General features: G+C 36.2%; 1 protein-coding gene across 3 annotated transcripts in view; it reads right to left on the bottom strand.

Moving 5' to 3' along the window:
* EYS (eyes shut homolog) overlaps positions 1–24,231 on the bottom strand; it is a 774,985-nt gene that overhangs the window by 500,939 nt on the left and 249,815 nt on the right. For all 3 annotated transcript variants that reach the window (XM_069851470.1, XM_069851468.1, XM_069851469.1), the window contains one exon: positions 1,073–1,194. In XM_069851470.1, the coding sequence (XP_069707571.1) occupies positions 1,073–1,194 (122 nt within the window). The remainder of the gene's footprint in view (positions 1–1,072; positions 1,195–24,231) is intronic.

Below are 24,231 nucleotides of genomic sequence, written 5' to 3'. Positions count from 1 at the left end.
TTTTCTTTTTTCTCCCTCGGTCTTTATTCTCTCCCTAAATTTACCTCAATTTTTCTTTGCCACTTTTGGGTGAATTTGGTTGTATCCAAGTTCTTGTTGTAAATTGTTGTTCCTTTGAGCTCAAAGTAAATATTCGAATTTTGAATAGACCCCCAGAGTAATTGTTATCACTTCCCTGACTGCCCTGCAAACATGGGAAAAAAACCTACTCCCCCCATCCTACCAAGCAGGTCCATTGGGTACAGATCCTTACACTTAGTTAATTTTTTCTTTGGCTGTTTGGGGAATCATTTGTCTGTTTTCAACTGTGGTACATTTTCTTTCTGATTATTGTCTATATTGCCAGGAATATAATCACTGCACAGCAGCTCGAATGTGTCATTACATTGTGCTCTTTATGCAGCTATGTCAGCATCTATTAAGAGTTTACAGTCAGATACAGAAAGACTGTTCAGTCATTGGCATTAAAATGTAGGAAATACCTGGCTAAAAATAAGAGAAGCTGATTGTTATATTGTTAGAGTCCTTATCATCATAATACTGAGACAAAATAATTTTTATATCATAAATACGTGTACAAAATAAAGGCTGGGGTTTGAGCTAAAAATACTACTGTCACTGTCAAATCCTCATGCTTTCTCCCAGTGTGGCTCTACATTTTTGTAAATTACTATTTTGCTGTCATTTTAAGCCACAAGGTGGCAGCAATGATATAATCACTTCATCTAAGACGGTACAACTGTGTTTACTCCTACTACTTTTAAAGAAACTAACGTGCTTACAGACAAAAATGACAGAAAGAGAGCCTATACTTCATTTGAAAAAATACAGTTCTGGATTAGATAACTTGCTAAGTGTTTTGAATTTATACATCTTTTAATTTTCCATCTACAATTACATCTGCTGTCTTCAAATGGATGTTTAGTGATGTAGTATACCCATGACACAAGTTGTTCGTTCATTGTTGTGTAGTAATGTTCCATTCCCCAAAGTGAGAAATAAAACAATAACTGGATGCATAATTCTGTCATACGTGGAACATAATCATACAGTGAGAAAATGCAACGCTTACTGGTAGCTGTTGAAAAGATCTGTGCAGGTGCCACCGTTTTTACAAGGTTCTGAATTACATTCATTTGATTCTTTTTCACAAAATTTTCCTTCCCATCCAGGCAAGCAAACACATTGGTAGCTCTGTAATGTATTAAATGAAAAAAAGAAAAGTTAGTTTTTACATTTTTAGTACAACAGTAATTATTACTGATTTCTGTGCTTTTGCACATTAGCATTCCAAAACTCAAAACAATTATGCATATATCAATTCTTTGACCTATTAATATGATGAGAAAAGAGGACGTGAGGTATGCCATGTTACCTGTTGTACCTTTTATACAATCAACTTGTATGCCTCAGATGCTTTATTATCTCTTCTTCCCTCCTCCAAGTTTTTCTTAAAGACGTTATCTCTCCTAAAAAAATACTTTGCTTAGCTATTACACTGACATGTGCAAACCACAGGTGTTTACTGTCATCTGAGTTGTACTGCTCAGCTTGTAATCCAAACACAACACAATATGAAATAATTTATTATGGAAATTCTCAGGACCGTATAGCAATCCAACTTGTTTAAGACCTTTAGTATGAAATTGTGCACCAGTATCATAATTAAGCAGTAGTAGACAACCAATACTGTCTCCTATGATGTGTATTAGATGGAATACAGGTTGTATTAGGTAGCAATCTGATAGCATAAATATAAGTTTTCTATCTCTGTGGTGATAGTATTAAATATACAAGTGATCATGTGTTGTGAGTGCTAAATTTCAGACTGACTAAACTGAATAAAACTTTAGCAATCAATATATTCACCTCAAAATGGCATATATTGTAGGATATTTTTCATCATACTGCAAAGCTATTGTACCAAACTGTAGCTACACTCCAGTATTATATCCAGCTTCAGAATTATCTGCCATCTGCATGCAATGGATTGTTTGACATAGACAGAAGCGAAAAACATAAGGCATCTTTTTCCTGCCTGTTCTCTAAAAAAAAAAAAAAAAAAAAAAAGAAGAAAGATAAAAATAAACCAGAAAGGTGAACATCTGCTGAATTGATTATTAATTAGAGAGGGGCAGCAATGCAAACACTTTCACTTGTTAGAAGTTTTAATTGCTTCTCTTGTAACATGCTTGCTTCTAACAAGGCTTGTTTCCACCAAAAGTGAGGAAACACTTCAATGGTGAGCATGGCTAGTGTGAATTATTTCATTACTTGCTAAATATTGCAACAGCCTTCAGGGTAGATTCTAAAGCCTAGTACAATCCATGTAAATTGGAAGCCATTAACAGACAGCAAAATGTTTAGGAGTTTTTTTAAACACTGAGTGAGTAAATAAACTGCTAGAGTATGATGATCAAGTGTGTAACGCACCAGCTTTGTGGCATCTACAGGTCTTTACAGACTGTAAATCATATTCCTCCATTTTAGCTGTTACTGAACGTGCACTTTCGAAACAGACAGAAACAATTGTGTTTCAAAGAGACATGGGCTATGAACTTCTACATCGTCTGTAAAGAGAAATGATTAGATTTCCTAATTCAGTTTAAAAGTATAATAGGTTAAGCGCCAGAACTCTGAAGGAAATGTACAATGGGCAATTGTCCCAGACCTTTCTATGATGATACTCTTAGCCTCTCCTGCCAAATTAAAAGTTTAGAGTATATTATTGCAACAAAGATAACAAAATAAAAAGCGGATAACTTAATGGTTAAAATTCAAGCTCAGTATGATTGTCCTGTGTTGTCATATAGTGTGGAACGCCAATTCCACTATTTAAATTATTCATGTGTATATTGTACTATAGCTGGTCAGATCAACTTTTGCACCATTCGTTTTGTACATAACGTATTTTTGATTCTTATTTTTCTCAATTGCATTCTGTTTTTGTACTCTTTTCGAATAACAGAGGTGCTGTGCTTGCTTGGGACATACCCATGATTTTTGAAAAATGTATTTTCTAAATTCACTGAGATATATTTTAAAAGCCAGAAAATAAAATTGAAAGGTATCTTTCTGAGTTAAAATAGGGCATTTTGACAAAATACAAAACATCAGTAACTTATTTACAGAGCAAAATAAGAAAACAAACAAAAAAAATTGCATCAAAGCAGGTGGACACAAAAGATGAGGTCAGTACACACTGATGAGATAACTACATATTCTAGTAAAAGAGAAATAACATTTTGTCCTCTGTGTTTCACATCAAGAAGTCTGTTGCATGTGCCTAAATACATCTTGCAACCTGTGGACTCCGTCTGTTAAAGAAGAAAACCAAAAAAGATTAATTGATGCATTTTTTACTGTTACAGCTCTGTATTCCTGAACTCAGGCTCAAGAACAGCAAAATATTAACCATGGAGAGAGAAGAAAATTGACAGCATGAGTCCAAGAAGTGGGGAATATTTGAAATGACAGTAAATCAAAGGCTAATATAGGAAACAGAAAGATTTTCTTAAAGTATTTTGTATTTTTTAAATAAAAGACTGTGAGATGGACTTTGAAAGAGAAAGTACCATTCTGGGAATTGTGCCAAGGAAAGAAAAAAGAAAATATATTTAGACTAATTATATTATTATTCCAAATGTTAATGTTTTCTATTACATCATAGCCATGCCCCAATTAGTTATTAAGTATTTTAATGAATTGCAAAGTTTGTCTAAGGTTTCCTCAATTCTCTGCATAAATAACACTGCCATGAAAAAATGTGTTAGAATGGAAAAAAAAAAAGATGCTGCAAACACAAAAGGCAAAAATGTGGACTAACAATCCATACCTACAAGTAACTATTAGACACCTCTTAAAAACTGTTCTATCATCAGTTTATGTTTTCCCCTAAAGTTGGGATTTGAGATAATGACTTGCTTCCAAAAAAAAACCTATTCCAGAAATGGATTGCAAAATTGGATGGGAAAGGAGGCTGCCAACAATTTTGTTTAGAAAGAAGCAGTATTTTTTCTGGTTTCACTAAGAACATCTATCAATCAGCTACCAAAATTGTATGTTTTGCAGATTTCTCATTAAATGAGGATTGTCAGAGCAAGCACAACACATTACTTACAGCTAGGTAGATCACGCATACTTGCAGGATGTGTAAACTAAAAATCTGTGTAGATTTTCAATAACTGAAAGTGTCACGTTACAATAAATTATATGTTAGTATAGGTAGATAAAAAAGGTATTGATAGATACAAGACTTTGAGGAGAAAGACCTGGGAGTCCTAGTGAACATGAAGTTGAACATGAGGCAGCAATATACCCTTGCAGCCAAGAAGGCTGATGGTATCCTGGGCTTCATTAAGATGAGTGTTGCCAGCTGGTCAAGGCAGGTGATCCTTCCCCCTACTCAGCACTGGAGAGGCCACACCTGAAGTGCTGTGTCAGTTCTGGAGTTCCCAGCACAAGAGAGATATGGAGCTACATGAGAGAGTCCAGTGAAGGGTCACTAACATTATTAAAAGACCGGCAAATTTGTCAGATGAGGAAAGAGAGGTGGGAGAGTAAGTCAGGGCACAGGTGTTTAAGGCATGGGTGGATGAGGTGCTAAGGGGCAGGGTTTAGTGTTTGATAGGAATGGTTGGACTCGATGATCCAGTGGGTCTCTTCCAACCTGGTTATTCTATGATTCTATAATTCAAATGACAGGAATCTGTATGGAGGAAAGTATGCAGTAAATCAAGCAAGAGATTTTTGGAAGAGAATTTACGCTTACTTAATATTTCTTCCCCTTAATTTATATTAATTAATAATTGCTTGTGCTCTGGAGTACACAATCAATGTGTAAATAACACCATAGTTATTCCCTGTACATAGCTTTCCCTTCTACAATATTCAGCATGCTACTTACAAGGGTGGGCTTCACCAGCTATATATAGGGTCAAAACATGTAATGTTTTTTAATCTCCTGCATACATACCCAGAAGCATATATGCACACTAGCATGTTTTTATTCAATTAACAGTGCGTGTGGTAAGAAAATGTAGTAAGAAAGAATTAATTATTTCCTTAAGCCCCTGTTAATGTCACTTTACTGGAAGATGGTAGCTGAACATCTGGCAAATAGAAACTACAGTGAAAAAGTTTCTTCAAACATAACAAGGATCTGAATTATGAACATGATGTATATTTAAGCCTCTACTTTCCATGTATAGGTTGAGGAGAAACTTTACCTTACGGATACATAGTCAAGTACTTTATCCACATCTAGAGCAAAATTTGAATGGAAGTAAATTAATATTTGAGACAATATGGAGTTGGGGCATTTTTGGTATGTTGTGGCCTTTTATTTTTGTGGTAAACTGAAATGGATAAACAGAAATTACACTAAATACCTTGCCTGGAAACAGAAACACAAGAAATGGAAATATATAAATCTCCCTTTATTCTGTATGTTCTGAGCTCTTCTGGTAGACCGTGTTTCTCACAGAGCAACTCTTTTCCATTAGGGTCAAACCAGATGAGTATATCATAAGACTGATTGTCAGTGACACATAATGGGAAATGTACTGCAGCAAGAAATCCCAGGTTTGCCTTTGAGATTCTTTCTCTCCCTAAATATTGTGGTCTTTTTACCTCTACAAAAAACTTTTCATCACAAAATACTTTTTGGTTGAAAGCAAAGGTTTTTCACACAGAAAAAACGTCCTGCAATTTAATTTTGCTAGAGCTAACAGCAGTTCATTTAACCTTGTGAAATAAATGTGAACATAAAAATGTAAGCATCCGTGAAATCATGTATGCAATTGCTCTAAACCATATTGAGTTTCTACCATTATTTATGGACCTTTTTTTTTGTTAATTTAAGGGTCTTTTCCAAATTACTACTTTAAGACTTCACTTTGAAGTTGCTTTTGATTTAACCATTTACATAACCATCATATTCACTAACAAAACTAGATTATTCCCACTTTTTATTATGACATTGTTTTCATTATGCAAGTCTGTTTGCATTTATATCCTAAACAGGCAAGCTTATTTTCTTCTTTGTCATTATTACTATTATTATTATTATTATAAAAAAACAGGATACCTGTTCATCTTTAGTTGGTTTAGCCCTTACTTTAACTTTTACTAAAGAAAACGAAGCTACAACAAGATTATGCAGACTGAAATCCTGTGAAGTACACTACCTTTCAGTCTTCTGGTAATTAATTATATACCTGTTCTTCAAGGTATGTTGGAACAGTGAACGTGTTAATAGAATTGCTATTAGTGAAAGTGAAAGCAAATTGACTTCTGAGGCGTGAGGAAGATCTGCAATTTGTCTTATTTTTTCCTAGACTGAAAAGCATATGTGGATTTCTCCAATATTAGTTAGTAACACTCTCATAGACAGAGTCAGGTTGCCTAACTTAGAGAGAAGACAAACTTTTGGAGGATAAGTGTCATGAGATTTGTAATGTGATTATCAATACTGTTTTAAAGGGATGAACAATAACAAGGTGAAATACTAAGCTGAAAAAAAGTATGAAACAAATTCGGAAGTATAGAAATATTAGAAGAAATAGTCTAATTTGTAAACAGTGCTTTAACAATCAAATGGTTCTGATAAAAGCACTATTTAAAAATCATCAAAATCTCTTACCAAACCTCATAGTAAAATCAGTAGCTTTCATATTCTTATGTGTTACTTTATTCAAAAAAGATGTTTTCTATTTTGCTCCATCTACTTGAGTCACAAAGCCTATGTAGTTTTTGCACTAAGAACTGCAAAGTGTGGAATACTTCGATAAATAAATTATTAAGTACTAACTAACAACTAGAAGTTGAGATAGCATTACGGATTTTCAAAAGATTATCTACTCTCTGTTTTCATTCATATATCCTCCCTTTAACAGTCTGACGTGTTAAAAATGCTGACCAGCATATTTGTTTGTTCTTCTAAATCTCCTCATATGCTAATATTCTAATAACCCTAAGTTATTATGAATTATATATTATCTAATATCAAGGATAAACCAGCATTTCTTTTATTTAAATTTTGAGCAAGGCTTACAGGAGAAACAAAGAACATTTTAATTTGCTTCTCTCTCCAACGTTTTAAATAATGAATTAGTTAAAATAGCAAGAAGGAATGTATTTGAAACAGCTAGTGCTAGCAAAATTTGATGAACTGTCATGGGTTTTTCCTTACACTGTAATATTTCTGTATCTGTGTATATTAGATGCATTTAATAAATCTGTGTGAAAAGTATGATTTTCATTGTATTTCAGTAGCATACTAGTAAGTAAAGAAATGTTTACATTTTCATACAGTGTGGGCTCCATCTTAAAATATGGCTTCATATTTAGACATGCTGCATGTTTACAACTCTAACTGCATTTACTATAATTTGTGACCACAAGGAAAATCATCTTAAACAGGAATACTAGTTATTTGCACTGCATGACTTTATACACTAACATTTCATAAAATGGTAGTTATGCCAATGGATTCATAATCATCGCTGCTTTTGATATTGATAATTTTAAAGTGACACATTTGTAAAAATATGATACTTTGCTGAAAGTTTAGTGCTCTTAAAATCAAATCATGACTAATCCTAGCAACAGAGCTCTATTCAAATTATTTTAGATTTCATGTTCGCATTGCAAGCAAATGCTGGCCTACGCCTTTAGAATTTATTCAATTACTTCCATCACTGCTCAGATATGACAGTTCTCATAGACCAACGGAAATCTAGTTGGGGTTAATTTTCTCTGTGGAGATTCATCCGTAACATGCTGAGACATACAAACGTGCAACATGGCTTTTACCTATATTGACACTGATTTTCCATTTGAGCACAGCCAATATTAAATGTTACATAAATTTAGATTTGCAGAAAATTGTAAAATACTCAATAAAAAATCCATGCCTCTGTGATTCTACATTTTTCTAGTTATTTTCAAATGTTATTCTAGAAGAAACTACAAGAAACTTGAGCATTAGAAGAGCATAAGGAGTATTTAAGTACAATCATTACAATAAACAATTGTGACTGCTAAAGTCTTTAAAAGTTTTTGCTGCAAATTGGGAAAGATTTTTCCTAGGAAAGTTGAAGATTTTGGGGGCAGGAGGGAGGTTTTGATTTTATCTTTGTTTTTAGTGTTTTTAGAAATGTAACTTTAAGTATGGGCCTAATATAAACAGACTTGAACTAATTTTATGACAACAAGACAAAGTCAGTTTGAGATCCCTTACATAATTAATAATAAGTAACAGAATTGCTTTTGTTGCTATTTCTTGACTTCTGTCATTTATTTTATTTATACTGCTATTTCCTTGCTCTCCTGGAGAGCTTACTTGTAAATGTGTCAAAGAAATCACCTTCAACATGATAGGTAATGAACAGCACAGGAAAACTAATGAAAAACAGTAGCCTGAAGTTGTTTGTGCAAAATAAACCAAATAACTAGTCCAGCTAGTGACAGACATTTGAGTATCAGACTTTGATCAGCGTATCTGGTTTGACATTTATCTCAATTGTTCAATGAACAGTGAAAGGTCATAAATAGACTCCTGTTAAGCAAAAGTACTGACAGAAACCTGACCCACCTAAAAGCTTGTCCAGAAATTTCAGTTTGCCCCTAGATCTCAGATAATAGGAGAGCTACTGTTATTCTCCAAAGAAATAGTCTCTGTACTGACAGAAATAACATTTTGCTGCTGAATTTCAAACCTTGTGTTGCTGTTGGCAGCTTTTTAGATACAGAAAGAAAAAGCAGTAGAACAACCACTGTTTACCATAAAACAAATCTTTCTAGTACTTTAACATAATAGGTGATTCAAATTTAGATCTTAAGCATATGACCTTTATCACATCAGTGCACTTCAAGTAACACAAAATGCCATTTTTGCCAACCTCAAGCTCAAAAGTAGGGGAAAGTTAAAGAAACAGAATGTTCAACCCAAATATCCTTAGAAGCACCCAGGCATTCACAGAACTATTTGATGTCAAGTTTCCTCTTTTGAACTTTCATTCATCCCTACTTTAAATTTGTAGAGCATTTCAGTATAATAAATCACATTACAAATTAATGTGCTGCCTCTATCATATCTAATACAAAGAGGTGAGTACTTGAAAGTGCCAAATCTAGGCACTTGTGCCCTTCTTTAATTATGGTTGGCATAAAAACAACTAGCTAGACACTAACAGGCAAAGATCAAGGAAGAAAGTATGACCCTCTAATAAACAATTTTTATTCAATCTAGTCTACTATGTATACTTGAAGACATTTTAATGAATCTAATCCAATATTACTATAGACTAGAATAAGAGGGCTTCAAAACCAGGCACAGAAACCATAAGGGAAAGTGATGTTATTCGCGAAACAAGAAGATATGATGCAAGGATCAGCCCTGGTGATGGATGTAAAATGGCTAAAAGAGCCTTTGGTTTAGAGAAAGGAAATTGGTTCAACACAGCAACTAGTAACCTATGAAGAACAAATTTTGAGAATGGACAAAGGTTGGGGGAGAGCATGATATGACCTAACAACATAAAGATGAACATCAAGAAGCAAAACATTAGAAAAGAGACAGAAATCCAAACTTTGTGACAAAATAAGGGCTGATCTGCTTCAATTAACCATAATCTTCTCTTTTAATATTAGAATGTTATGGAAGAGTCTTATCCCATTGTCTCTGAAACTAAAGGCATGACAACTGGCTGGTCATGTGGTGACTCTGCATTTCAGTACCTCACAGCAATTCAGAAGAGCTATTTGCTCTCATTAGAAAGATCTCCTTGCTTGATTCCTTCTAAAGGACTGAGAAAATGTGCTAATCTGATGTGGCAGCCTGGCACAAGGTGAGCACTGCTTGTACCTAGCTGACACTCATGTAAGTCCCCTGTTGCTAATGGCGACACGTATCAGCCGGCAGAAAACCTTCCAGAGAGACGGGGAGGAAGAACTCATGCAGCAGCAGCCAATTGCCATGGGAACTTGAGGCAATTAGAATCTGTTATTCCCTCTCTGCTTCTATGACTGACAGGAGCTGTGGTGGCAGAGAGAGAAAGCTGCCAGAGATGCTTTGGGAGGCAGTTGGAGTGCTTCAGGGCTCTAATGGTGATGAGGAATCATAAAACCATTAAGACCAGAAAAAACCTCCAAGATCATCAAGTCCAACACCACCACACCCACTAAATCATGTCCCCAAGTGCCAAGTCTACGTGTGATTTTGATGCTCCGGGGATGCTGACTCCACTTCCCTGGGCAGCCTGTTCCAATCATTCACCACTCTTTCAGTAAAGAAATTTTTCCTTATAATCAAACAAAACCTCCTTTTGTACAATTTGAGGCCATTTCCTCTCGTCCTATCACTTGTTAATTGGGAAAAGAGACCAGCCCCCACTTCAGTCCAGCCTCCTTTCAGGTAGTTATAAAGAGGGATAAGATTTCCTCTCAGTCTCTTTAAAAAACCTGGGATATGGTCCTCTGAGACAAGGGAGTGGAACAGAGCTGGCAAATATTTAAGGATGCTTTCCATAAAGCGCAAGAGCGCTCAATCCTCATATGTAGAAAATTGAGCAGGAAAGGGGAGAGATCGGTGTGGCTTGGTCAAGACCTACTAGTTAAACTAGAGAAGAAGAGGGAACTGCACAGGCAGTGGAAGCAGGGATGGGTAACCTGGGATGTGTCTACGGATGCTGCCCGGACGTGTAGGGATGAGGTCAGGAAGGCCAAAGCACAGCTGGAGCTGAACTTGGCAAGGGAAGTGAGAACCAACAAGAGGGGCTTCTACAGGTACGTCAATCAAAAGAGGACAGTCAAAGAGAACGTACCCCCACTGATGGTTGGAAATGGTGGTCACGTATCAACAGACAGGGAGAAAGCTGAGGTACTTAACAATTTTTTGCCTCAGCCTTCGCTGATAAGAACTCTCCTCACCCCTCCTGGGTCATGGGACAGCAAGATGGTGACCAGTGGGGTAAACCCCCTCCCATAGTAGAGGAAGATCAGTTTTGTGACCATCTGAGCAACCTGAACATATATAAGTCTATGGGACCTGATGAGATACATCCCAGAGTCCTGAGGGAATTGGCAGACATGATTGCCAAGCCACTCTCTATGATATTTGAAAAATCATGGCAATCAGGAGAAGTCCCTGTTGACTGGAAGAAGGGTAACATTGTCCCCATTTTTAAAAAGGGTAGAAAATACAACCCTGAGAACTACCGACCTGTCAGCCTCACCTCTGTGCCTGGGAAGATCATGGAACAGATCCTCCTAGAAGCTCTGCTAAGGCACATTGAGGACATGGAGATGATTAATGGCAGCCAGCACGGCTTCACCAGGGGCAAATCCTGTGTGACCAACTTAGTGGCTTTCTGTGATGGGGCAACTACAGTAGTGGACAAGGGTAAACCAATTTATGTTCTATCTAGACTTTTGTAAAGCCTTTGACATGGTGCAAAAAAACGTCCTTCTCTCTAAATTGGATAGAGATGGATTTGATGAGTGGATCATTCAGTGGATAAGAAACTGGTTGGATGGTCTTAAACAAAGACAGTAGTCAATGGCTCAAAGTCCAGATGGAGATCTATGACAAGTGGTGTCCCTCAGGGGTCCATACCGGTATCAGTGCTGTTTAATATTTTCATCAATGATGTTGACAGCAAGATCAAGTGCACCCCCAGAAAGTTTGCAGGTGACACCAAGCTGAGTGGTGTAGCTGTCACATTTGAAGGACGCGATGTCATCCAGAGGGACCTGGACAGGCTGGAGAAGTGGGGCTGTGAGAACATCATGGGGTTCAAAAGGGCCAAGTGCAAGGTCTTACATCTGGGTCGGGTCAATCCCTGATTTCAGTACATGATGGGGGAAGGTGTGATTGAGAGCAACTCTGCAGGGAAGGACTTGGGGTGCTGGTTGATGAGAAGCTTGACATGAGCCAGCAATATGTACTCACAGCCCAGAGGGCCAATTGTGTCCTGGGCTGCATCAAAAGAAGCATGGCCAGCAGGATGAGGGTGATTCTACCCCTCTATTCCTCTCTTGTGAGACTTCATCTTGAGTACTATGTCCAGTTCTGGAGTCCTCTACATAAGAAGGATATGGAACTGTTGGAACAGGTCCAGAGGAGGGCTACAAAGATGATGAGAGGGCTGGAGCACCTTCCATATGTGGACAGGCTGAGAGAGTTGGGGTTGTTCAGCCTGGAGAAGAGAAGTCTCTGAGGAGGTCTTATGGCAGTCTTCCAGTACCTGAAAGGTGCCTACAACGAAGCTGGAAACGGGCTATACATAAAGGCATTGGGTGATAGGACAAGGGGGAATGGGTATAAACTTGATAGAGGCAGATTTAGACTAGATATTAGGAAGAATTTCTTCCCAGTGAAGGTGGTGAGGCATGGGAACAGGTTGCCAAGGGAAGCTGTGGCTGCCCCATCCCTGGAGGTGACAAGGCCAGGCTGGATTGGGCCTTGGGCAGCCTGACCCAGTGAGATGTCCCTGCCTATGTCAGGGCAGTTGGAACTAGATGGTCTTTAAGGTCCCCTCCAACCCTAACTATTCTATGATTCTGTGGTTATCAAAATTAAGACCACGACTGTCTGCTAATGCACCTCTGATATTGGGTCATATACTGAGAACCTGGAAGTTTGTTTAGCAGAGTCATCTAGTCATAGCTTCATTCACAAGTACAGAATTCATAACAGCTTCTGAATACAAGAGAATTTCAGTGACTAATACTTACGGTCTCAGAGTGGCTTGTTATTGGAATCAGTACTTTCTGTGAAAGGCACAGTGTCCAACAGTCTACTTTACTTGTTACATAACACAACTTGTAAATAAATCATCAAAAGTCAAATAAAAGTACTCATTTGAAAACCAAATTATTTAATTGAGAAAAGAGTAAGTTTATTTTTGAGGTTTCTTTTAAGAATTTTATGTCAATTAAAATATGAACAAAAAGGCTGTAGAACAGGACACAAGTTAACACTGAGATACATTTTAGTTAGCTAAGAGTTTCATCATTTTAAAGATAGATTTTATTAAAAAGAAGAGAGAAAGACAAAAGAGAACAGTAAAATTGGAGACAGACTAAATACACTGAGAGACAGCAGCATCCTGACCAGACCCCACTAATTTTAGAAACTTTTTCTAATCTGTTTTTTTCTCTCTTTATTTGAATGCATTTGTCTTATAAAATCATGACATGATTTTAACAGCTGCAGTAGTGCCATAATTTAGTAATGTTTCTCTTTTTCTTGAAAATATTAGATTAATTTTAGATTTATTGGCATTATAAAGGACTTTAAATAAGATGTTTCCACTATTATATATTTATAAATATAAGATATACATGAATAGGATTATTATTACAATAAAATTCTAACAATACTTTACATTTAAATATCAAGAACTGCCTTCACCTCTTTCTCTATTTTTCTACCACACAGGTAAAATAAATCTTAACAGGATTTAGGATAAAGTGATAAAACCACTGATAATTTGTGCTCTATTTAGGCTACATTGTGAGCTTAGGGAAGTTATGCTTTAAGAAATTATGACTTTGGATTTTATGGCTCTATCTACATTTGTTATGATAGAGGTTAACAACACTTTACCTGTTAGCTCATATTTCGTGTAACAGAAAGAAAAGGCTTTTCTCTCTGTTTGATAGCAGCAAATTTAAAGACTTTTATTCTAATCTTGTAAAGCTGTAAAAATATTTAATCTTAGCTATAACTTCGTCTGTCTCATTTCCACTCCCTGGGAGAGCTTGATCTTATTAAGGGCAATCTTTTTTAATTTGCATGTTGCAGGCCTTCCTGGAGTTTGCCTCTTATTACAGTAATGAAGTTCTGGTTTTGCATATTGAGAACACTTGCCTACAGGACTTCAAGAGGCTCCACACCTTTTCATGGTGTTGCAAACACCGTATCCACTACTCATATTTATTAAATCTATTACAATTTATTCTGCAGGTATATGGTTAGGCTTTTCTTCATTCTTGGGATTTCAGCAGCGTATTTATGCAACAGATAATCTCATCAGCAAGCCACAATAAGATTATTTGTGCCTGAAATTTGTCTACAAATACAATAAATTGCATTTCTTTTTTTTCCTATCTGTTTGCTATGGTTTGAGCCTAAACCATGACACTGCTTAATTGCAGTTGTGCCATCATCAGGCCACTGACTCTCTGTCTTTTTTTTGTTCTCCTTCCTTCTATCTCAGCCACTAAAGATGCATCCTTTTCTTCTACTCATGGAATACTACCCCAGGCCCTGGCAGAAACTGGATGAAGATGTGGATCTGTGCAGCCATTGCAGGTAATGGAACTATAGCAGGAGATACTGTAAACCAATAGAAAGAAAAAAAATTTGCTATGCAAAAGTGATAGGAATGTTAGGAAACAGTAGAGGACCCGGGAGGGATGTGCTGACTAAGGGAGCTTTAAATGGGAGAAAGAGGTAAAAAAATAGGATAAGAAAGTCAGAAAGGGAACTGAAGATTCAGGGCAATGAGAGAATGAAGTTACGTAACCTCTGACTAAACAAACTTCATTAGCTCTTGTAGATCTTTAGCAAACCTAATTTTGGTTGTCCTCTGCTCGTGGGTCAAATTATTAATTGAGGCATGCTGTAGAGAAATGGGTTTTCTGTAGGCTGAAAGAAAAAGGCTGCAAGAGCACTGTGAGAACTCTGGACTTGAGAGATTGCCATAATGTGTCTCCCACCAGCCATCTCAGGTGCATAATTTTAGGAGCATATTTTGTCAAGACACGTATAAGATCCTGTTCTCCTTTTTTCACTAGTGTTATCTTTGTTCGTTCCTAAAGTAGAAATAATTTTAAGATGCAAATATCTGAAAAATAGAAACACATGTGCATATACAACATACCTGGTTAAAGAGAAAACAGAAAATTAACTCTGTCAGTGTAGTCTCAAAAAGAACTTCTCCAAAGAACAGATTACAATTAAATATTATTCCCACTATTTCCTTTTTTTAGGAATTCCCCAAAATTTTCTGCTTCATAATTTTGGAAGCATATTAACCAATGTCATTTTCCTTCTACAAAACTTTGGTATGCATTGCTGCTGAAATTTGTTACACTCATTTAGAACTATATGATTTAAAAATAAAGTTTTTTAAAGAGAAAGGAAGGGGCAGAGAAGGCATTTTTTTATGTCCTGCATAGGTTTTCTTACAGTTTTCTTAAGCAAATTGAGATATAACAGAGCACACACTTTTCTGCCATATTAAAAAAATAGTTTTCAAATACTTCTTACTTCTTATATCTTGTAAAATTTTATGTTTGTATGTTTCACCTTGATTACACACCCAGAGGAATGTAAAGCTCTAAGATCATGCAAAAGCATGATTTATTTTAATTTTTGATATTAAATCAATATTTTACTAGGAGTAGTTAATTTTTTTTTATTTCTCTTAACTTTAACAGAAGAATTCAGTATTTTCTTTTTAGAGGTGTAGTATCAGTGTACAAGCACGTCTTATAAGGCCCAAAACTCTTAGTCTCCTGGTTATAAAGTAAAAACTGAGTAAATGGAGTCCCACACTGGATTCTTCTTTTACCGAGACAGAAGCTTAGTGTATTAAGGGGGCCTACAAGAAAGCTAGGGAGGCACCACTTACAAAGCAGTCCTGTAGTGATACAAAAAAGGGCAATGGCTATAAAGTGGAGAGGGGCAGATTTATCCAGGGAGGTTATTCTCCCTCTGTACTCAGCACTGGTGAGACAGCATCTCGAATCCTGTGTTCAGTTCTGGGCCCCTCACCACAAGAAGGATGTTGAGCCTCTGGAGCGAGTCCAGAGAAGAGCAACAAAGCTGGTGAAGGGTCTGGAGAACAGGCCTTATGAGGAGCGACTGAGAGAGCTGGGGTTGTTTAGCCTGGAGAAGAGGAGGCTGAGGGGAGACCTCATTGCTCTCTATAACTACCTGAAAGGAGGTTGTAGAGAGGAGGGGGCTGGCCTCTTCTCCCAAGTGACAGGGGACAGGACAAGACGGAATGGCCTCAAGCTCCGCCAGGGGAGGTTTAGGCTGGAGATTAGAAAAAAATTCTTCACAGAAAGGGTCATTGGGCACTGGAACAGGCTGCCCAGGGAGGTGGTTGATTCCCTTTCCCTGGAGGTGTTTAAGGCACGGGTGGACGAGGTACTGAGGGGCATGGTTTAGAGATTGGTGGGAATGGTTGGACTCAATGATCCGGTGGGTCTCTTCCAACCTGGTTATTCTGTGATTCTATGATTCTATGATTTAGACTAGACATAAGGAAGAGGTTGCCCAGGGAAGCTGTGGCTGCCCCATCCCTGGAGGTGTTCAAGGCCAGCTTGGTTGGAACCTTGGGCAACCTGGTCTAGTGGGAGGTGTCCCTGCCAATGACAGGACTAGATGATCTTTAAGGTCCCTTCCAACCCAAACTATTCTATGATTCTATGATTCTATGATTCTATGATTAAGGACCAATTATTTTATATTACTGAACCAGATTTGAGGCCGAGCTCTCTAAAAACAGAAGCATACATCTGAGTAATTGTAAAAGACAAGTGTAAGAATGTTTTCTTGAATTTCACTAACCACCAAAGTGGAGTTAATTTGCTCCAGTGTGGAAAGTGTATAACTGACTTTCCCACAACCACTCACATGCCAGCATAGGCCTAAAGAAGGTAAGGACAGGCTGTTGTAGTAAGAAAATACTTTTTTGAATTAGATATTTCAAAAAGCAAGTGCATAGTTGCAGATTATTTGAAGTAAGTGCATAGTTGCAGAATATTTTAAAATAAAAAAGTAGTTATTCTTCTCTGTTTAAATGATTGTTGTTGAAAAGTGTATAAAGAGATAGAAAATATCACTGCTTAAGAATGCTGGAAGTTGAAAGGTATTATAAAAATAAAAAATTTTCAAAAATTGCTTCTGCTTTTATTTTTGTTTGCATAATGTGTGTATAATCTTCTAAAAGATAGTGCAACAGAAGAAAACAAAGCAGAGTTCTGTAACATTCTGTACATCTAGAAATCATGAGATAATGAAGTGCACCAGAGAATCTTGCTGCTTTCTTATTTCATTAAACATGCATACTGTGAACAAGAATAAAGAATATTTGTTTACTGATAAGTATGGAAAATGCCAGCATAAGCACTATTCTGGATTAGTAGCCGCTATCGTACTTAATAATAGATGAGGAAGCAGGTCTCGATTTTATAAGGCAAGCAGGATGGTGCTTATTTAGAATACAAACCATTAATTCATAATGAATAATCTTTTCATTTAAAAATTAAGGTGAGAAGCACAGTCAGATATGTATCTAAAATTAAAACAAAAAATAAGTTTTTAAATTTATAACAAAAAATTATGGTTTTAATTTTTTTTTCAGAATGACCATTCTATTCATTAGCACTTACAGAATAATAAAAAATAATTGACTGTACATATATATATGCACTCATACACACGGAACATTTGTGGGAAATAACAACTTTGTGCTTGTGTTTAATTTTAGAAATTTAATTTTTTAAAAATATATCTGTTTTCTTTCTGTGTACTTCTTTCTGCATAAAAAGCATAGAAAGAAGAAAGAAGCTAATTTGCCATCCTAATAACTAAAAGCCAAGCAAACAGGAGTGACTTACATTCATATAAATAAATTGTGACATTATACAGGATGGAACAGAACTGGATTTTGAAGATTCTACAGATATGTATTAAGGGTATGTGACCAAAACTATAATCAAACCTAGAAGTAAGGTCAAGAAGTGTGACAATTTCCAGGGACGTAATGAAAGAGGAGACAGCTATTGTTATTCCAAGAAAGAACATGGTGAAATAACAAAAAAGGGCAAGCTAAACTAATTGCTTTCTCTTTTTCCTGCCTCAACACACGATTTAGTCTGAGAAATCCTGTGCTTCTATTAGTAAAATGGTAAATAAAATGTGCATAAAATAAAAGGGCAGTGCAGACAGGGGTGGAGGAGATGCAGCTGCTAAATTATCTCGTAGGAACAGGCTTTAGATTTTTGTGAGGGAAAGGAGAAATGGATTTAGTGGTGAAAACCTGATGGTCCGGAAGGCAAGAATTTTAAATAATTTGGGAATACAGCCAAAACAATCCAAGTAATATAAAGCAGAGAACTTGAAAGCTACAGGTGTGCAAAATGAAGGCTGAAGAGAAAGAACAACTGAGTTTCCACAGTCTTATATACAGAGAAGGTGTATTTAGCCTGTTGTTCATAACTACTCTTATTAAGAAATTGACCTATTTAAAGACCAAAAAAACAGCATCTCAGTTATAGTTCATTTCTCAAGCATGAAACAACTATTAAAGTATGACTAAAAAGTGTATGTCCATAGGAAGAGGAGGCTGGGAATGTTGCCTAGGTAATAAAATCACTTAAGTTTTGGGAAAATGAAAATGCCAGGCTATTTGATGTGCCTTTTGTGTCTTTCCCCTGTGTGCACATATGCAGAATGTGCACTATTTTTCTCTATAGCATCAGGACTTTTCCCTGCAGATACTTTCCAGGCTTGGACAACTTCTTTTAGTGACAGTCATCCCAGATGGATAGCTAATCAGCAAGTGGCAACAGAGTGAACCAGAAAGTGCATTGTGTTCTGCAATACTGTACAAAATACGTGCTTATTTCTTCAAATAAAAGTAAAAAAAAAAAAAAAAAAAAGTGTGATATTTGAAACTGTCTGTTTCTTGCATTATGTATGTATTTAAGGTCTAAGATAATTTTAGGATAAAGATTAACACTTCACAGATTATTTTTAAAAGTACTGCATATGTTCTATTAGTGTCTTCAAACATGAGAATCAGAAACAATCTTATAACTTGAATCTTAGATGAGAAATTGCTAACAGTTCTGCAGATCCCAAAACTGTTATATAAAGACCATAAAATACAGATACTTGTTTCAAAGGACATTTCAGACATAACATAGCAAGAACATTACAAGATAAGAGAAATGCACAGTATCAGTATGTATCAGAGTTACTAATTTTATGAATGTTTCATACAGTTGTGCTGCAGTTAATGTGAAATAGTAAATGTACTTATAAACTAAAAGAAACCAGACCAGGTGAAAACTTTTGCAATCCTCCACAAATGGATCTTCCCCTTCATTATTTCTTTATCTCAGTAATTGCGCTTGAGTGAACCTGAAACAGCAAGACTCTTGAACACTACTCAGCGCTGGATGCATCAAGAAACACGTATCAAAAAACAATGTAGCTTTATCCTTAGTACCCAGAGTGAGAAACTGGAAATACGTCCATGCTAGAATTCTATTCCATATCACTAACTGAGCGACATTGAGACAGCTGTTACACTGAGATATAAGTCAAGCTTGTCACACACTGAAGCTACCTAAAGCATTTAGTCATTCACCTTTCAAAGAAGATGTGCTTTCTTTAATATCTGACAATGCAGTGCTAACAACTAGCTGTTTCCTTCATGGTTCAATTCAGTTTCATAGTATGCCTCTGCCAATAGACCCTCAGTAAAGCTGTCTAAATGCAGTCTCCTTGCTCTGATGTATTTTAGAGCTTGGGACAATATGCAGAACTTTTTTGAAGAGTGAGTGCTGAGTTTTATTTAACTGGCATGACATGTGCTGTTATGGACAGATAAGAGTTAAACTGTTTCAATCACTTGGCACATTTCGTCTAGCTCCATTAGATGGACCACAGATTTTCTAGTGGGCACAAAACCAGACAAACATATGGAGAAGGTTTATAGGCAATCAGTACATTCACACATAATTTGAGTATCTTGGCTGACTAATGAGGGACAGACTTGAATCAAGAGATTTCAAAGCTTTCGTCCATACCAAGATTATAAACCGCTGTTTCAGGAGATTTGTCCTTTATTAACCTATTGGCCCAAGTAATTTAAAAACAACCATGTATTCATATGTTTCTTAGGGTCCATAACATTCAGACCCATTAGTGTTTTAGTTTAGATCAGGACTATGCTTTTGACATGAATTTATCAATTGTCCTCACTTAGCTGTGCTTTGCTGCATATCACGTAGTGGTTTCAGTGCACACGATTAAGATTACTTTTGAAATAAGCTGAATGAGAAGATTTGCTTCAAGATCACACCTAATACTCTCCAAACATTGATGACTGTTTAATCCCAAAGACTATACTCACTATGCTAAAACTTGTCCAAATTAGCTAGCCTCTGGCCCCAAACATATATATTGTTTGCAGCCAGGCTCAGGTCCTGTTGTTTCATTCTGTTTCAGTTGGTCCATGTTGCTTGCTAATGTAGTCACACCTCTAGTTCAGGAGCACTACTAAACATGAGGGAAAAAGGCAAACTTTCTTCCCTCTTAGATTCCGTTTCTGAAGTCTTGTACTCTGAATAACACTATATTTACATTGAATGTCCCCTCATTATGTGGTTCAATCTAACAGTGATTACTACAGCTTTCAGTAAAGTACATATATAACTACATTTAGAAAGGTCCATTTACAGAACAGAATTTGTTTAAACAAGAAAAGCATAGAAATGTGATCTGAAGTCCTCTGTATTCTGTCATTGGTAAGGAAATGTCTGATCCTATTCTGGCACAAGTCAGTCTTAAATGACTTTTACTCTAAGATTTGGCCAGAAAAAAATGAACTCTCTATCCTTTTCTACTTGTTTACACTGAAGTGAAATGGCTATTAAATAAACTGCTGATGCATTTTATATGATGATATTTTGGTGCCACTATTTGTCAATACAATTTTCTCCACCTAAATACAGGTGTATACTACTAATTTATAATATTTCTGCAATGCAATTCTAGGGCTCTATTATTTGTTTTTTCTATACCTTTACATCATTCCCATACACATTTATATCACCATAATGAAAGTTAGGTGTTAAACTAAAAGTCATTGGATCAAATACAGGAATTGAGCTTTTTCACTACAGAATCATAAAGCAGTAGACACTGGAAGAGACTGGTCAACTGGCATGCTCAGAAGAGACCGGCATGCTCAGAATCTTGTCCAGTTAGGTTTTTAATATATGCAAGGATGGACACTTCGCATCTGGGCAATCTGTTCCAGGATTCCATCACCTTTACAGTAAAATGATTTTCCTTACATTTAAACGTAATACTTGCCAGTATTTCAGTATGTGCCCTTCACCTTTTTGACTGGGCACCATTGTGTATTAATAAGATTCTAGCTCTGTCTTCCATACTTGCTGATGTGCTGCATGTGCTGATGTACTGGTACTTCAGATGCGCACCCAGTTGTGCTTATTTCTCAGAAAAGGTGTGATTGTTTCCTTCATAATGCTGTTGGTTTTGCATCTTCTTCTTTTTTGTGTAGACTGAGGTAGGCCCTCTGCACCCTAGTCTGTTGAACAGGAGCTGTCTTTTGTCTACATCACCCACACCTTTTGCTTGACAACTGAGTCCATCACTTCTAGCCCATTGTTAAAGACACTTTTGCCCCAACTGATAAAGTGGATTCCATCTCTTCCTATCCTCAATCCTGAGAGGGGGTCCCATGGTCCTGAAAGATGAAGCCCTGGTATCAACATCAGCTGTGTAACTAATCATTGACCAAAGGGATTTATCCACACTTCCTCAAGGCATTTCTGTCACTGGAAGGATCAAGAAAACCTGTTCTGTTGCTTCTTGGTTTTACCTAAAGAGGAGTTCAGATGAAATTCTCTGATATATTCTTTGGTTTTTTTTTTCCCAGCCCCACAGTCTAGTAATTCCTTAATAAAAACCACAGGATTAATTGGTACTTCTGCAATTTGAAGAAAAACCATTAGAAAAAATAGGATAAAACATAGGTGGAATGCAAAGAAGTACATTATGTTTCCTCCATCTCAGTCATTCATATTCTTTTCCCAACACTCCACACTTCCATTGAACATGTATGAATGAGTGAACACCAAACATGAAATTTAGTGTTTGACCCCGGGAAATTGCAGGGTTATTTATACTTTAGACAACATTATATATATTTGTTATGAAAAGAGTAATTAAAAATTATGAGACTTTAAATCTTACCATCATATTAACCAGTTTTGCTGTTTGACTGGAAGAGAGATTCAGCAGCAGGCTTTAAATAGTTTTTCCAGGTTTGCTTAAGTTATCATTTACAGAATAGAGACATCTGAATTATTCCTATGGGATTTCTTTCTTTATTAGTGAAATCTCTTCTTGGCAGGATGTTACTCAGCTGATGGTGACACAAAATTGTAACAGCAAAGTACTCTGTGTTATATACAGAGCACTAGTGAGATGAATGAAACGTTATGTTTGCTTTTTGAGTTAAAAATTACCATAGTTATTCCAGTGAGGTAGTACATATCCTAAAAGATAAAGAGCAGGTTCATGATACACAGATGCTGTAAGTAATAAGTAACTGAGAAAATTAAAAGTCGAGTCACGGACTAGAGATTAAAGAACACAAGTGTAAACCATACAGAAAGAATTCTTAAAGCTTAAACAGTTTTAAGGAACAAACATGCAATTTAAGTTTCCTGTGAGTAAGAAGAAAGGTAAGCACAATGAGATCATGAAATGAACAAGTAAAGTTATTTTTTTTATATTTGAGGAAATTGAGTGTTGCTGTTTGTTTTACACACTTCTGGAGTCAATTCAACTCTCTATCAAACTACTGGCCACATTGGATTAGTCAATCAGTGTTTGTAGAACTCTGTGCTGCTGTAAGAGTAAAAATAGATTGAAATCATAATAATCTCAAACAAAATATTTTAAAGTTGACTGCTTCACACTGATTCTTAACTTTCAATCTCCTACCATGAAAACAGTATTTTTCCATACAATGGTAAATATTTTACTGTATTGTTTGACTGAATAATAGTAGCTTAATAACTTAGCTATTCAGACATGTAACTTTTGATATGAGATATCGTTTGTGATTGTGATGAAAATTGCAAGTGTATAAAGGCAAATGCATTTTTATAATTTTATGCCTCAGAATGTGGTAGATGGTTCTCAGGAACAAATGAAGAAGCATGGTATCCTCTTGGACTGAGAGCTTTTAAGGACTAGATGGGAGAAATGGAATCAGGAATCAATAATTTGTGAGATACATGCATGTTTAGTGACCAGAACACATCTACCTTGTTTTTATTGTTAAAAATGCTTAAACAACAAGATGTTCCAAACCATTTGATCTTAAAGCCAGGGGAAAACCTTTGACATTGCCCAATTTAATACTTTAGAAGTCATCAATGTGCCTACATTAAGAAAGTGAAGTTCTCGTTTCAAGCATACCAGTTTGTCTATAGAGACATACTTCTATAAAAATGAACCTAGAAAAGAGTACTGGACAGAAACACAAGGGATATGATGTCTGACTGGAACAGAATTAATCTGGGAGGTAACACCTTTTATTGGGAAGTTCAGGGAATTTCTGGCTGGTGTTGAAACTGTACTGAAACAAAAATAAGAAGGCATTTAAGCAATGTATCGAAGTTTTACCTTAGTATAAACAGATTCAGAAATTATTCAAAATGTTAGTAATAGAACTCTAAAAAAACTTTCTTTTTTTTTTTATAACAGATTCAGAAGGTCACCCAGATACTTATTACTAATTATATTTGAAGTCTTGGTAACATGCCTCAAAGAAGCAAATGCATATTTAATTACTGCTTCAGAGGGCTTCTGGCTAACTCCATCTTATAACTGGGTGTACATGCAAATGTATCCCTGCACAGGGCTGCAAGTAGCCTTTACACCTTACCACTAAATGGCAATCAAAAACATGTGTGAAGGCAGAACTTGAAGTGGTAAGAGAATAATGAGGAAAATATAAAAGGCTATCACAACTGTTTTGAAAGGAAATTTTGGTCAAGGGTTTTGATTTCAATCAAACCCAGATCTGACATAATCTCCTATTTTCAAAATTCCCTGACAGATCTACAGAAATTAATTACTACCTTTACTCGCTGAATGAATGTAATGTTTTCCTAGTGTTAACAGTCAGTTCTTTTGTAAAAGAATAAGCTAGAAATTAATTTTAAAAATTATTTTTTCTGGGCAATATATCAGCGTATTTCAGGTTTTTTATTTTATCCACATAAGGCAGAGCATATACATCCAGAGTATGTCTTTAACATAGCTGGTTTTAAAAGTTTTCTCTGAAATGGGATAGATAAGATACAGAAATAAGAACACTTGGCTTTTGTGACAAGTAACTCCGTGCAAAATGTACTATAAGAACTGCTAAATTG

The sequence above is a fragment of the Phaenicophaeus curvirostris genome, chromosome 2 (genome assembly GCF_032191515.1).
Source record: "Phaenicophaeus curvirostris isolate KB17595 chromosome 2, BPBGC_Pcur_1.0, whole genome shotgun sequence".
In the NCBI taxonomy this organism is placed as follows: Eukaryota; Metazoa; Chordata; class Aves; order Cuculiformes; family Cuculidae; genus Phaenicophaeus; species Phaenicophaeus curvirostris.
This window is presented reverse-complemented; position numbering and strand designations above follow the sequence as displayed.